Genomic DNA, 16,365 nt, shown 5'->3' with positions numbered 1-16,365 from the left:
TGGCCAGCGCCCATGGCCGCGCGCGCCTCGGGCAGCCCCCCGGACTCCGCGCCCCGTGCCGCCGCCCAGTCCGCAGATCCGCGCCACCCCGGCCAGTCTCACCTGGCGGCACCGCCCGCCCGCCAGCCCGGCCACAGCCCCAGCGCCCACGGCGACAGCCGCAGCGACCGCGACAGCGGTGGGGGACGCCGCTGAGTCGAAGAGGGAGCGGCCCGGCCACCGGACCTATTGACTCGCCTTGCTGATTGTCTATTTTTATAAGAGTTTACAACTTTTCTAAGAACTTTTGTATACAAAGGAACTTTTTTTTTTTAAAGGCATCTCTCGTTTCTATTTAATCCAAAGAAGAAGGATCTCGGGCAATTGGGGGTTTTGGTTTTGACTTCGATCTAAGTCTTTTTCTCTTCGCTGACTTTGGGGTTCGGGTACCTCCACTGCTTCGGACTCCCGAGGACCTTCTGGGCCCCCACATTAATGAGGTAGGTGCAGCGCAGGGCGCAGGGAGGGGTGAGGGCCGGTGGGACTCGCCGGAGTGGCGGTCGAGAGTGGCCCCCTGACTCCTGCCTCCGCTTGGCCCACAGGCAGCCACCTGGCGAGTCTGACATGGCTGTCAGCGACGCACTGCTCCCGTCCTTCTCCACGTTCGCGTCCAACCCAGCGGGAAGGGAGAAGACACTGCGTCCAGCAGGTGCCCCAAATAACGTGAGTGTTGCCCCGGGCTATGGGGAGCGTCCGGTGGGCTTCTGCGGGTAGGGTGGTGACGGGCGGAGCCCCGGGGTTGCCGAGAGCCACCGGGACGGGGGAAGGAGTGGCCGCCGCGCGGGCTCCGCAGCCTTCTCCGGATGGCTTCCGCGCCCTTGGCTCAGCCGTACATGCGTGTGGTCTGGACGCTGCGGAGCCTCCGGGGGCGCACGCCGGGTCCGCACACGTCCCTTAGTACGCAGGCGGCGAGGCGGGCGCGCGGGAGGTGGTTGTGCCGACGGACACTGGCTGGCCCGAGAGAGCTTGGTGCGTAGGCGTCCCCGTGGCGAGGGCACACCGGGGGAGCCTCGGTGCCCCAATTCCAGGGACGGCTGCAGCGTCCCCGCGATCTGGCGGGGGAGGAACCTGGGCTGGCGAGCTGCAGAGCTCGCTCACACGCAATCGGGCAGACACAACATGACACCCTCCATATCCACGCGCCGCCTCTCCTCGGACCCGGGTGTGGGTGGGCCGAGATTGCAGCGCTGGCACTGGAGTCCCGGGCGCTGCCTGTCCGCCTGCCCGGTCCCCATATCTGGGCGGTGTGGGCGCGCCGGGCCAGCCAGTATGTCGGGTGGTAGCAGGAGACCGCCACTGACTCGCTCCTGCCCTGTCCCCGCAGCGCTGGCGGGAGGAGATCTCCCACATGAAGCGACTTCCCCCTCTGCTTCCCGGCCGCCCCTACGACCTGGCGGCGGCGACCGTGGCCACCGACCTGGAGAGTGGTGGAGTTGGTGCAGCTTGCAGCGGCAGCAACCCGGCCCTCCTACCCCGGAGAGAGACGGAGGAGTTCAACGATCTCCTGGACCTGGACTTTATCCTCTCCAACTCGCTGTCCCATCAGGAGTCAGTGGCCGCCACCGTGTCCTCGTCGGCATCGGCCTCATCCTCGTCCTCCCCGTCGAGCAGCGGTCCCGCCAGTGCGCCCTCCACCTGCAGCTTCAGCTATCCGATCCGGCCCGGGGGTGACCCGGGCGTGGCGCCAGGCAACACGAGTGGCGGTCTCCTCTACGGCCGGGAGTCTGCGCCTCCTTCCACCGCGCCTTTCAACCTGGCGGACATCAACGATGTGAGCCCTTCGGGCGGCTTCGTGGCCGAACTCCTGCGGCCGGAACTGGACCCAGTGTACATTCCGCCGCAGCAGCCGCAGCCGTCAGGTGGCGGGCTGATTGGCAAGTTTGTGTTGAAGGCGTCTCTGAATGCCCCTGGCAGCGAGTACGGCAGCCCGTCGGTCATCAGTGTTAGCAAAGGCAGCCCGGATGGCAGCCACCCGGTGGTGGTGGCGCCCTACAGCAGCGGGCCGCCGCGCATGTGCCCTAAGATCAAGCAGGAGGCTGTCTCTTCGTGCACGGTCGGTCGGCCCCTGGAGGCCCACTTGGGCACTGGACCCCCTCTCAGCAACGGCCACAGGCCGCCAGCGCATGATTTCCCCCTGGGGAGGCAGCTCCCCAGCAGGACTACCCCGACCCTGGGTGCCGAGGAACTGCTGAGCGGCAGGGACTGTCATCCTGCCCTGCTGCTCCCCCCGGGGTTCCATCCCCACCCGGGGCCCAACTACCCGCCCTTCTTGCCCGACCAGATGCAGCCGCAGGTGGCCCCGCTCCATTACCAAGGTCAGTCGCGGGGATTCATAGTGAGGGCTGGGGAGCCCTGCGTTTGCCAGCCCTCCGGGGCCCATGGGATGATGCTGACCCCACCTTCTTCATCACCTCTAGAGCTCATGCCACCCGGGTCCTGCTTGCCGGAGGAGCCTAAACCTAAGCGGGGGAGAAGGTCGTGGCCCCGGAAAAGGACAGCCACTCACACTTGTGATTACGCGGGTTGCGGCAAAACCTACACGAAGAGTTCTCATCTCAAGGCACACCTGCGAACCCACACAGGTAGGAGGACAGACGCCATGGAAAGGAGGGGGTTTGGTGTCCAGCCCCATCAGCTAACTATGGACACTCCTCAGGGCCTCCCTTGGGATGTGGGGTGAAGTCTATCTCCTCCATCTCCTGGATCACAGGAAAGAACAGCAAACTGGGCGCCTACCTTTTTGCCCAGGAGCCTTTTTCTTGATGGATGGTATCAGTGCTTGAATGTGCAGTTTTGTTAGGCCTTTGAAAGGCAGGGAGGTTCTAGGCGGAATGTGGGCCTCTCCTAGCTTATGTAAAGCACTGCCCTTGTAATCAAGAAATACTTTGCAGTAGAAAAGCATAATGGGGTTTTTTTTCTATCCTTTTAATTTTCTAGATTATTTTCATTGGCTGTTCCCTTCCTAGATTCGCCCTTTCTATTTTTAGTTGTAGTCATAATGAGATTTTATTTAAATTTCAAGAATGTAATGGTTCCGATCGCTGAGATTCTGGTTTAAGATTATCACTGTAGAGAATTTCTGTGTCAGCGTGAGGAGGTACACAAGGTCATGTAAGGGGTAGCGTTCAGTAAAATAACAAACGTGGGTACAGAAAAAGCAGACTCCTGTGGCTTTTTGGACTCAACTGTAGTGAGATATAGGATATTATTGCTTGGTTTGGGCTAAGGAGAAATACAGTAGCAGACATAATTTCCAAATTCATGTCCACCACTGATATTGTGGCTCAAAACAAATGAAAATGTTATCCCTACAGAGGTGTAGGTTTAGGTGTGGTATTTGTATATTTTCAATGCTTAACTATCTAATGCCCCCCTAAAGAAAATAGCAAAACTATATACATATGATGTATTCTTATTTATGACCTGAAATTTAATGTGGCCTTAAGTGGTATCCTTTCAAAGTGGGGTACTTGGGGAGTTGGTTTACTGTTTTTAAAATAGCCGGTTCTTCATTCTGTGGCAATGGCTTCAATGGCTTTATTTTCCTGTTCCAGGTGAGAAACCTTACCACTGTGACTGGGATGGCTGTGGGTGGAAATTTGCCCGCTCAGATGAACTGACCAGGCACTACCGCAAACACACCGGGCACCGCCCCTTCCAGTGCCAGAAATGCGACCGAGCATTCTCCAGGTCGGACCACCTCGCCTTACACATGAAGAGGCACTTTTAAATCCCCAAACAGTGGATATGACCCACACTGCCAGAAGAGAATTCAGTATTTTTTACCTTTCACACTGTCTTCCCGGTGAGGGGAGGAGCCCAACTGGAAAGCACTACAATCATGGTCAAGTTCCCAACAAGTCAACTTGTGAATGGATAATCAGGAGACAGGAGGAAGCCAAAAGACAAATCAAAGAACAGATGGGGTCTGTGACTGGATCTTCTATCATTCCAATTCTAAACCCAACTTGAATATTCCTGGACTTACAAAACGCCAAGGGGGTGACTGGAAGCTGTGGATATCAGGGTATAGATTAGATCCGTGAGTTGGGGGGAGGGAAGACCAGAATTCCCTTGAATTGTTTCGATGCAATATAAGTATAAAGATCACCTTGTATTCTCTTTGCCTTCTAAAAGCCATTATTATGATATTAGAAGAAGAGGAAGAAATTCAGGTACAGAAAATGTGTTTTAATAGCCTAAACGATGGTGCTTGGTGAGTCTTGGTTCTAAAGGTACCAAATGAGGAAGCCAAAGTTCTCAAACTGCTGCATACTTTGACAAGGAAAATCTATTTTTGTCTTCCGATCTACATGTATGACCTAAGTCAGGTAAATATACACCTGGTTTACTTTAACATTTTTATGCAGACAGTCTGTTATGCACTGTGGTTTCAGATGTGCAATAATTTGTACAATGGTTTATTCCCAAGTATGCCTTAAGCAGAACAAATGTTTTTTTCTATATAGTTCCTTGCCTTAATAAATATGTAATATAAATTTAAGCAAACTTCTATTTTGTATATTTGTAAACTACAAAGTAAAAAATGAACATTTTGTGGAGTTTGTATTTTGCATACTCAAGGTGAGAATTAAGTTTTAAATAAACCTATAATATTTTATCTGAACACTGTTTTTGTTTTGTGTGTGTTTTTCCCCCCCCTGAAAAAAATGTGTAACAGAGATGTCAGCTTAAACACAGTGGGTAGGGCATGTAAAAGTACACTAAAAAGCCAACTTTTAAGAGAGATTAAAAGAAGACTTTAAAGCCTACTTCATTTTATAATGAGTACTATCAATGTGGTAGGGCTGAGAGCCCTTCGTACTGTAGAACAGAATTAGATTTACCTGGTTCAGGTTGCTCTTTCCCATGTATGGAAAAGTACATGAAAGCAGTTTCCTTACCTGAATATAAATTTACAGGTAGAAACAGCTCGATCATTCAGTTTGCTCAGTTTAATATGAAAGTACTCATAAAATAAACAGACACATTCCAGTTTCACATTTTAAAAGATCCTTATGGTTTCTCCAAAATTCAATAAAATAGAAAAATCTCTCTTGGAGGCCATGCCTTGCATTCAGAACAATTTGAATAACAAAAGAAACGTCCCACAGTGGAGAACCCTAAGAACATAGTTCCACAGTGCCCTCCAGAGGATTGAAGGACTCATTTATGCATAGTGTGTGTTACAGATATCACTTTAGAGCCCTTAAAGAGGTCAGAACCAAATTTTCTATAAAGCAGGTTGTTTTAAAACTTCATCAGTCCTCTGAAGATGGCTAGCCTCATTGTTTCAACAGACTGGAAGCCAAAGGATTAAAACTGATTCAAAGTCACAAAACGAAGTGTAAAGTAAATGTAAGTAAAATTTTAAATGGTGTTTTTGTAAGCATGTAGCATATTTCTGAATTCAAGCTTAAAACTACACAGCCTTCTGAGGTGGGTACCTACGAGTCTGAAGTTCATTTGTGGCCGTCACAAAATGGAAAAAGTACTTGTGACACTTGTTGACACTATATATTTGTAACGCTGCTGTGGGTGACTAATTAACATTGTCAAGTGAGGGAAGCTGACTGGCATTTTCTTTAGACTGCTCATTAACTACCCTTCATATCTAGTGTCCAGAAGTGTTTGCACTGTGGATGCATTTTATAAATGGAATAAGAAATAGAAATTCATAAGAGGCTCATGGTGGATCAACACAAAGTATTTTCCTTGGCTTTTAAGAGCCCAGCATAACTGGAAAACACAGCATGTGTCTTAGCTTAAAAGAAAACAGGTGCATCAATAGGACGGAATTTTATGTGGCCAAGAGCATATTCAAAGCATACTTAATGACATGGAAAAATGCTCATGGTATGTTAAGTGGAAAAAGCAGGATATAAGACTATAAACAGTATAATTCCAATTGTATAAGTTTAAATGTGTGTGTGCATTGAAGGAGAGAGAAGCAATTGAAGCTTACGGGAAAAGACTGGATAGAAACACCAAAATATTAATACTGGTTTTCTCAGTTTATACTTCATGCAATTTTTAAATTTTCTAAAGTAAATATCTATTTTAAATGGAAAAACTTTTTCTCTTTTTTGAATAACAGAAGTCCAAATATTTAGGCTTTATTTTTTAAAATTTTTAATTAGTTTCAGATGTACAACACAGTGCAATAGTTAGTTATATTTTACCCCTCAAAGTGACAACCCCCTCCCCCAATCTGCCGCCCCACTTCCTCACCTCCCCCGATGTCATACATATCTATTACAATTCCATTGACTCCACTCCCACACTATACTCCCCATCCTGTGACTATATATATGTTCAATTATAGTTGACATACAATGTTATACAATATCAGCTTCAGGTGTACAGTGCAGTGATCAAGCCTCTACCCCATCCATGAAGCGGTCTCCCTAACAAGACGTGACCATCTGACACCCTACAAAATATTTACATTATTAATTATACTTTTTAATCCGCTGCCCCACTCACCCCCTCATATCATACATATCTATTACAATTCCATTGTAGGCTTTATTCTTAAAAGAGCATTTAAAGCTATTTAAACAAGAAGCCTACATTCAAACATATTTTTCTTTGTGTGGAATTAATGATTGTTGCTCTTGGACCCACCTTTCTCTTATACAGAGCCTTCTGGCACTTGGTGGGTGTACGAAAGAAACGTGTTTATTAGATGGTTGTGGCCATTTTCATATTTGCTAACTGCCTATTCCTTCAAAGAGAAGAGAGTGTTCATAAAATACCATGACATTTTTAATTTATTCAAATTTGTCTGATATAGGGGACACATCACTTGCATTAACTTTTACTAACCTGAAAAAGAAACCTTCAATATCTGAATGAATGAATGAATGAATGAATGAATGAGATTCTCTAAAAATGTAACAGGACATAACTATTCAACATACACAGCTACATTATTTACTTTAGTACCTATCAGTTCTGAGCTCCTTAGGTGTAGTGTCATTACTGCATTACAGAGCCATGTATACTGTATAATAAAGTGTACCTAATAATTGAGATGCCTGTTTATTACATTTTCCTTATGAGATTTAATTTTATATGTCCTAGATTTTAGCTTATGTGCGCACACAAAGGATTAACAATGGTGTTTCCTACGTATCAGCAGACTTTCAGTCTATCTCTTTTTCAGCAAAATACTCTTTCTACCTGAAAACCTGCTTGACTCTTACAATCCTGTTTTGGTTTGTTAAAACAGGAATCATCACCATCTCAAGTAAGATGGTTGGGGAACAATTCTTTTTCTTTCAAAAAATTGTTCCAATTTCTATTCCATACAAGAAAGCCCAGGTGAGGTGGCAGTCCTTATGCTTATGGAAGCAAGTCCACAGAAAAAATATTAAGACTAGCAGTGATGATACCTGTTGTACTTTGATACATAGGAGTATCTATATTTAGCAGCCTATGTCAGCCACCTGTTCTATTGTGTGTTCTGGCTTCTGAAGCTCCATTCAGCACGACACCATAAATACGTAGGTGAATTTGCAGTCCATGTTCTGTCTTTCTTACTCCCTCCACCCTTCTCCTCCTTTTATGCACACATAGACACCATCCAGTCCTACACAAACCTTTCTATTTATGTATTCTATTATTTTATCATTTTATTAGGTATTTTATGTAGTTATTTTATTTCCTCATATTTTCTTAGCATCTTCTAGAGGCTATTGTATAGTAGTATGTTTTTATAGTGCTACATTGAAGCTATGTCTGCTTCCGAAAGTTTGTTTATGAAACTATCATTGTTCAGGGGCAGAGTCATTAGATAATATTTCCTATAAAACCACCAAGAACTCTCTACATAGTGAGTGCTGTGGAATGTCCTATCTGTGAAAACGCAAAGGAACTACTGTTACCATCAGAATGCTGGATGAAAATAGTCTTTTTCTTCTCCTTCTCCTTCTTCTTCACATTAAGTGAAACTAACATGAAAGTTGAGAACAAACTCCCTTTGGAAGCCTTTAGGTTAAGCAGGATGTAAGTGTAAATTTCTCACCATCTCCTAAAAAAACTCATAAATTCTTAAATCCTTATGAAGTACCTAGAGCTTCAATGCCCTGGTCACAGTCAAAACACAGAGGAAGCCAACTGCTAAAATAGCATAAACAGAAAATCTTTCAGGCTGGTATCTAGGGTATCATAGCCAGAAAACTTAGTTGGGGAGAGGAGGGAGCATGGGGTAGGAACCCCAATCAAATTGTTTCTCTGGAATCATGCACATTGGGAGTCCATCTTTCTACAACGCTGTTGATATAATCACTTTTTCGAATTGCTTTGGTCTTCTTAGCACCCTAGATGAGTCAGCATGTTGCAATCGGTCCTCCCAAATGTCCTTCTCCACTTGTTCTTAAAGGAAAAGGAGGAAATAAATAGAAACCTCACTTAATGACAATTACAAAAAGGAAATTCACATTTCCAGGATCCCTTTGATGTATACCTAACGTTTTTCACTGGTACAACAGAATAATCATAATGCTACCCCAGACTGTAAGGATCATTTGCCATCCTTTTATGTTTCTTTTCATGTCTATGTTATATGTTATCATCTAAACCGAGTAAGAGCCAAGAGAAGTAGCTCTTTATGGAGAGAGAGGTAGATGGAGGCCCAGGTAGAAAATCAATTAGGGCAAACAATCAAACCTGTCCAGTCCAGGGTATCTGGGGCCTGGAGGTTGAATCCGGTTATAATACCTAGCTCACCTATATTATTTGACCCTGTACTAACTGTCACTGGATCCACATATTACTGAATGGTTGCCAGATCGCCGTGACGCAAGCCAATGCATTCAAATGCTATACCTGCTTACCCTCTTAAAAGCTAAAATGGGTAAATAACAGAGAAACGGAAAGAACTCTAGATTCAGTCACTGAGAAAAAGGGAGACAAGTGAATCGTTTGTTGCAAAAACCACAAGCAAAGTCTCTTAGACATGACAAATGGAAGGGATTTTTTTCAGTAAGGACACGCATGCCTCTTGTCAGATCTGGGTCACTTGCTTCTACACACCTCTGTGAGTTCCTGAAGCATTTACACTCTCAACTAATCCTCACAACAAAAGGTAGGGGTGGGATTTCCCTCTCCCATCCCCGTTTTACAGATGACCTAACTGAGGTTCCCTTCACAGGTTAGCATTTTGTTTTTGTTTCTCATCTTTGTTGACATACTCAATGCATTTCTTTTCTAGTACTTTTGTCTTCAGTCGGCTGGGCAGGTAGAGCTACAGGCAAAATGGATCCACCCCAATTCAGAAGGATTTGCTAACATCCAGGTTCTTCCAGTAAACCTGTTTAAGAGGCAAAAGCCCCAGACTTTCTGTCTCCCAATCAGTGTGCTATTTCCTTTGTCAAGGTGGACTGACAAGGAAGCCCAAGAATCCTTCAGGTGTTTCTTGAGCCTGTCACTCTGTCATGGAACATGATCTGCACTTTAAGTTTGATGTGGAAGAAAAAGCTCGTGTCTCTGTCCTCACCTCTGGCTCAGCACACAGCTCTCCTGGTCAAAAAGATTTGGTGAAGCCCCTCCCATGCTTCCCATGGTCCCCGGTGCCCAGTTGTGGCCCCCCCAGCGGCTTGTCCCGAATCTTCTCCTTAAGTTTCCAGTCATTCCTTAGTGTAGAGTTCATGATCAACTACTCCTGACCCCGAACACACCATGCCTCGTTCAGCCTTTGGGCTTTTGCTTGCAGATGTTGGTCTCTGCTGCTTCTAGAAAGACCCATGTTATTACCCTGACAAGCTCCTATCTATATCCTTCAAAGCCCAGCTCTTAAAAAGCCTCCTCTTTTCCACCTGATCTAGATCTTTGGTTAAACGCTAATCCTTACATATTACAAGGTTTTATGGGTCTGGCTTCTCCAACAGACATGAGCTCCTGGAGGGAGGGCCGTGGGAGCTTTCCTTATTTGCCTTTGGATTCCCACTGTAACTGGATTTAATTGAATACATTAATCATTTTTGTAGTCCCCAGTCCTGGTGTCTCTTTTTAGAGAACTCTTCCTTGCCTGATGATTATCTGCATTGATTCTGGAAAGAATTTTGTTCACTTGGGGGTTTGTTCTATATTGGGCGAGGCAGATGGGTGTCAGGTGACTCTCAGGAAGCAGTTAGAGAACCACTGGGCATGGTCTTCTGGAAGCCAGAATTTGGAAAAAGGAAATATTTTATCCGTCTCCTTGGATAACCCATGTGCCTCATTGAATTTCAAAGGCAAAAATATAAGTGTACAGTGAATACATGACAAACCATGAAGGTTTTGTTGGTTTTTTTTCTTAAATCACGCTTTAAAAGCTTAAAAAGGGCACTTTCCACTCTAGGATTCTGGGCGGGCCAGTCTGCCTAAATGAGGAAGGGTCATCCTCTGGTCACATCAAGTGGGCCCAAGGTCACGTCAAGTCAGGATCTGAACACCAACCTTTAGGCCAACGGCAGATGGCTATATCCTGAGGACCCAAGGGAAGCTTAGAGGGGAGTGAAAAATTTTAAACACATCATGCAAACAGGGTAGTTTAAAAAGAAAAATTTCTAAATTCAATGTAACATTGTGCTCGGGTGTCTAAAATCATATTTCATTATTCTCTATAATGCTTCTGTGGTGTGTTAACCAGCCACCTAAGACAGATGCTATTCACTCACCACTGGGGCCCTCTAAAAAGAACATGGGAGTCATTCTATAAACGTGTTAAAGTATAATTCTGGCTTTGTTCTGATTTCTCTTTTCATGCAATCCCATTCAAACATATAGAATCTGTTCAAAGATCTACCTTACCTCTGTGCAAAGGAAGTGGGGACCAAAAATGAATAAATATATATAATATGCATGTCTACAGGTATGTTTTTCCTGGTACAATTGTTCCACAAGGGGTATAAAACATAACTTAAGTGAAAATCAGCTTCCTAACTGTAGTATAAATTGTTTACCTCTTTTGGAAAAATGATGGTATAGTTCTTAGAGAGAGACAATCACGTTTACTACAACACATACAGTTTTTTCCCTCTACAATTTTCTTGATTGCTTATTATTTTAGATACAGCCGACTTGTTTATCAGGTACATGTTAAAGCATGTAAAACGCGTTATTCAGGTTTAGCATGCAGGTTTCGGCCTTATTCAACAAAATATCACAAACTTCTGTTGGAATGAATGATTCTGGAAAAATGAAACTTAATCTGCAAGCGAAGACACCCTGGGTTTCTATGATTGGGAGACCGTATATCTAGACCTGGGGAACAAACTGACTTTGTTTTGGGCACAAGGAACTTTCCAAGTAGGGAGCATAACTGACTTCATAAGGCTCTCTGGGTGCATAAGCTTGTGGAAACAGAGGAGGCTTTGCCTAAGGGATTCTTTGCATTAAAGACTTTGTTAGGCAAAGCCAGTCTGGCCTGGGAGTCTGATTTGCAATTTGTGCCTTTGTAAAAGGATTAGAAGATGGCTATTGTTTAATGTTTGGATCTCAATTTGCATTTGGAAACACATGACCTTTCCAGGTTTAGAGTGCTCCTTCATTTTCACTTTCTTGTCCTGATATACAATGGAGATGTTAAAAATGTGACAGAACTGCTTAGCCGAATGTTTGCACTGATTAAGGAAGTGTATGTAATAGGTTGGTTTTTGCTATCAGTGGAGTAGTCCACTAAGGCTCCAGCAATACTGAGCCAGTCAGTAATCTTTTTAGCAACTGACAAATGACACATAGGTATAGGTACACACACGTTTATTTCCTTAATTAGAATACTTGGCACTTAAAAAAAAAATCAAGCACTACAGAGGTCTGATCAGACAGTGGATCCTACAAAAAGAACTGAAAGAAAAAAAAAATCCTCTGGCTGTCTCAGAACCTATTTGAATGCTTCTTTCTATCCAACGTCTTCCTTTATAAATAAAGGTTTGAGAAAAATTATTTTAGGTTTGTAATAACAATACTCTCAGCTGTACCTGATATTTAACTACCTGTCCCTTGGTAAACAATTTTTAACTAACATTTGCTTTGACAACGTTCCCAGATTAGCAACATAAAAGCTGGAATGGAAACTGCGTGAGGAGAGACAATTTTTTAGGTTGTGGGTTTAGGACACGTGGTTTATTTGTTTGTTTGTTTTCTTTTTAACTCCTCCAGTGCTCACACCTTCATTGTCATTGACCACAGGGAAATATTTCTTGTGTGTCAGGATGAATGTACTTGGAACCTGATCTGGGACTGGCTGGTTGAGTGAGCTGGAGGTAGATGGAAAGTATTCACATTCACTGAGCACAGATGGTATGCCAACAACTTTGCTCTATGTTTAGGGATTTGTTATCATAACCATTTTGTAGCAGAGAAGGCGGAGACCTGGAGGAGTCAAGTGACTTGCCCAAGGTCACACTGCTGTGATAGGAACCCAGGTCTCCCTGAACTCCTAAGCACAGGCTCTTGCTGCTATATCACATCGCCTCCCAAAGTAAAGCTAACATCATTTGGGAGTTTATCTGCTCCTCACCTCCTTGGAATGTGTTTATTATTTTTTTGTCTAAACAGGAGATCTGTTTGGTGCGCAGGAAGCTATTGGACAAGACTGACCTAAACCAACCCTCTTTCTAATAGAAACAAGTAATCTTATCTGTCATTCTATTAAAAATACACCACATTCCTCTCTGCCCCAGTTTGCATAATGACTCAAGGCAATCCGTTTCTGCATCATAGCACCCCCAGAGCCTCTGTAAAATCATTAAGAGTCAATAAGCCATTGCTTTTCTTCCCTGGTATTTCATTCACTGATTCCAAAGCACTTTACACACGTATTCAATTAGAATGAAGACTAGCAGCCCTTTTGATAGTTGGGCCAACTGGAAGGAAGCCTAAGAAAGTATGTATCTTTTGCTGAAGATCACACAATCTGAGCCTCCCGCCTTGAATGGAAGCAGAACAGAAAGTTAGCCAAAAGAGGACGTGGTGCTCTGAGCCCACATTCTCAGCCACGTCCGATGGGAAACACTGCCTCTTGCCACCTTTCAAACTGCTCTGCCATCATTCTCCCAAATACTCCCAATATCTAAAGAGAATCCCTTTTCCCCTTAAGGGGATCTCAACCTGAAATAGCTCTGGGTATGTGCCTCCAGGCAGAAGCAAATGACTCAGATCTCAGAAACAGGGAAGGCTATTCAGAGCATGGGAGCATCATCTAGGAGCCAGTTAGGACTCAAGGCACAAAGGAATGACAGAGCTGGAAGGACTTCCATAGAACATGTCACCTGGAAGCCCCTTTGCACAAATGAGAAAGCTGTGAGGTCACAATATCCCATAGTTATGCCACCGCAGAACCTCATTCCAGCCTAAGACTTCCAGACCCTCATCCTCAGCCTGCACATGAGGCTATAGATTGACTTGCTAAGCAAGACCCAGGGGTTAGGTTTATATCCACGTTGAGTTATATTCAGTTCTTTTCATCCAATAGTAGTGCATTTGTTAAGTAAGCCCTGGTATGTCCTTAGAATGGACTGCTATGCTCTGTTAAAATGACTTGGTGAACAATAATAAATAAGAGCTAACATTTAATAAGGCTTACGACAGCTGACCTTACACTCAGCAGTTTACATGCATTTTTCTCATTTCATTGCCACAACAACCCTATGAGGCAGGCAACAGTCTTCTCCTCACTTTAATGAGGAGGATTCTGAGCAAAGAGATTTTAGGCTACCTGCCTTGAATCACAAAACCAGTGTGAGCTGAAGCTGAGATTTAAACCTGACTCCCCAGTCCCATGTTGTTGAGCTATATACTCTTTACACAGAGAAGAATGTTTGGAAGTTAAAGGGACGGGGGAAAGCCTATATAGTATGATCCAACTTGGTAAAATATATCTCTGTTTATGTGTCTGGGAGTATATTTGCATTGTGAAAATTCTAGAAGGACCCACTCAATGTCAATTCCTTGGAGCAGTCTTCGCAGACCATACTAAAAAGAGCCATTCCACCCCCCGCCCCTGTTATTCTTTACCGTTTTAACGGGCTCTATGTTTCATGGCACTTTTCATTATCTGAGATGTAACACATACTGGGTCCACTTGTCTACCTCCCCTCTAGAATGAGGGGTGGGACAATGCCTTAAAAAGGTGCCTGGTATGTAGTAGGTGCTCAATAAATATTTCTGGACTTGAATGAATCTACCAAATTCTTTTTTTTAACATTATTTTTTATTGTGAAATACACATTTTTTAGAATTAGTTTCAGCTGTACAACACAGTGCAATAGTTATACTTTTTACCCCTCGAGTGACAACCTCCCTCCCCCAATCCACCACTCCACTCCCCCCCCAATATCATACATATCTATTACAATTCCCTTGACTCCACTCCCACACTATACTCCACGTCCCATGTCTATATATATATATATATATATATTCACTTATAGTTGACATACAATATTATACAACATCAGCTTTAGGTGTACAGTGCAGTGATCAAGCCTCTACCCCCTCCATGATGCGGTCTCCCTAGCAACCTACCAAATTCTTAATGTTGGTTATTTCTCTCTTGCTGTCAAACAGGAACAACTTAAATTCTTGATACTTAAATGAATTGGATTTTTTTCTTCATGTTCCATCTGAAGTCCTGTGAGTTAAAAAAAAAAAAATCCATTCCACTTAGAGGTCAAGAACCTAAAATGGTCAACAAAAAGTTGACCTCCTTCATGCAGCACATACACCTTCTCAAGAGCTTAAGTTCTTTCCCAAAGAGGAGGCCAGTGGAAATCTACTTAGATAAACTTACTTTGCATCAAAAGAGACTCATTGATGTTTCAACTGCTAATCCATTTAGTGTCCTATTCACCCAGCTGCTTTTCTGAGTACCCTCCTAGTGGGTTTAGAAAGATAAACCTTCCAGTCATCAGGCACAATTGGGCAACGGGCAAAAGATAATTGACCGAAGATGAAGGAATTGACTGAAGTTTTTGAGATGAATGAATGACCGCCTATCTGGCCAACGTGAAAATGAAAGGAACGTTTGACAGGAACAGATATGAATTAGTGAGGTTTTATCCCAATCATAAACCCTCTCCTTTATTCTCTAAAACAGGATTAGGCCTTCAGTGAAGGGGAGTCTTGTCTTCAAGTCCTCTGGCTTTCACCTTCCCTTATATTGTTCTTACTTTAAACCAAGGATAGCAGTTGGAGATGTTTTGTTGCTCAGCCACATCATTTTGAAAGGTGACTCGGGCCCCATCCGCAGCTTCAAGGACCATCTACAAGTGAGGAGCAAACGTATTCCTGCATTTCATGCCGAGGAGGGGGCTGCTCTAGTCAGCTTCCTTCCTTTTCCCCCAAACAGAACCAAGCTCCTATATAAAATTCATAAATTCTTGGCAGGAAAGAAATCCTCCCATTGGAAGGAACAGATGTTCTACGAGTAACTTTTGCCATATTCTCTGTTCCTAATATCATAGTTTTAAAGTGTGGGGGGATGCTAACTTTTTTTTTTTTATGTCAACATGTTCTGGGCAGCTTTTCCATCTCCATCTGTGGCATACACATCACCAGTCCTCCCACCACCCCTTTTAAATTTCCAGAGACTAGTTGGGAATTGGAAAGATTAAAATCTTTCCAAAGCGGAAAATTCAGTTCAACAAGTATGCTAATGTATAACCTAATGCAGAAAATAATATGATGTTTCCCGCCCAGTTGTAAATCTCAGAAACATTCTTTCCCTTGTTACTCTTACAACTTGGAGGGGTCTTACAAGACTTTTAACAAGGTAATTATGACCAATTAACATTCAGGGGTTATTACTGGTAACAGAAATCAATGAGAGTATCCTATCCATAAAAATTCTTTCTAAAAAAAGCTTCAGTCAGGGATTCAAATTCAAGAGGCTACTAGGCCATTTTCACTTCGTTTTCACCTCGTTAAACTGCCCACCTTAAATGCCTGTGTCCCAGGTGACCGTGGGGAAGGGTCAGGGTCACTGGATGCCACATACGTCCCCTGGGAGCAACTTTAGCGTGGCCTCGCCTCGGTTGGTCGGAGGTGGGGTCCCCTCCCCAGAGACAGGGGACAGCGATGCCCACTTGCAGCTGTTTTGGCGAAGGCGAGAGCGCCTGCTGGCAGTGGCCTGACCCCAAACAGGCCTTGCCTGACTACGATTGGGCTCAAATTCAGAATTCGGTGAGCAGGCTGGGTGGGGTGTGGACTCTACAGGGAAGAAGAAGAAAGTGACAACGTGGGGGCGGGGGTGGGGTGGGAGGAAGCAGCGGATCGACATTCAAATGCGCTGGGGATCCTCTCAGTGTCCTGGCTCTCTGGCCGGGTTTCCCCTCCTCC

General features: G+C 44.4%; 1 protein-coding gene across 2 annotated transcripts; it reads left to right on the top strand.

The window, feature by feature from the left end:
• KLF4 (KLF transcription factor 4) lies at positions 1–4,666 on the top strand. 2 transcript variants are annotated; one of them, XM_019635773.1, is made up of 5 exons: positions 1–479; positions 582–702; positions 1,364–2,354; positions 2,457–2,621; positions 3,594–4,666. In XM_019635773.1, the coding sequence occupies exons 1-5, from the start codon at positions 475–477 to the stop codon at positions 3,767–3,769; spliced, it is 1,458 nt and encodes a 485-aa protein (XP_019491318.1). In that variant the 5' UTR covers positions 1–474; the 3' UTR covers positions 3,770–4,666. The 2 variants fall into 2 exon arrangements, with proteins under 2 accessions (XP_019491318.1, XP_019491317.1); XM_019635772.1 differs by having other exon boundaries at positions 7–479; positions 1,364–2,621.
• The last annotated feature ends 11,699 nt before the right edge of the window (positions 4,667–16,365 follow it).

This window comes from Hipposideros armiger, unplaced genomic scaffold (genome assembly GCF_001890085.2).
Source record: "Hipposideros armiger isolate ML-2016 unplaced genomic scaffold, ASM189008v1 scaffold_24, whole genome shotgun sequence".
Lineage (NCBI taxonomy): Eukaryota > Metazoa > Chordata > Mammalia > Chiroptera > Hipposideridae > Hipposideros > Hipposideros armiger.
This window is presented reverse-complemented; position numbering and strand designations above follow the sequence as displayed.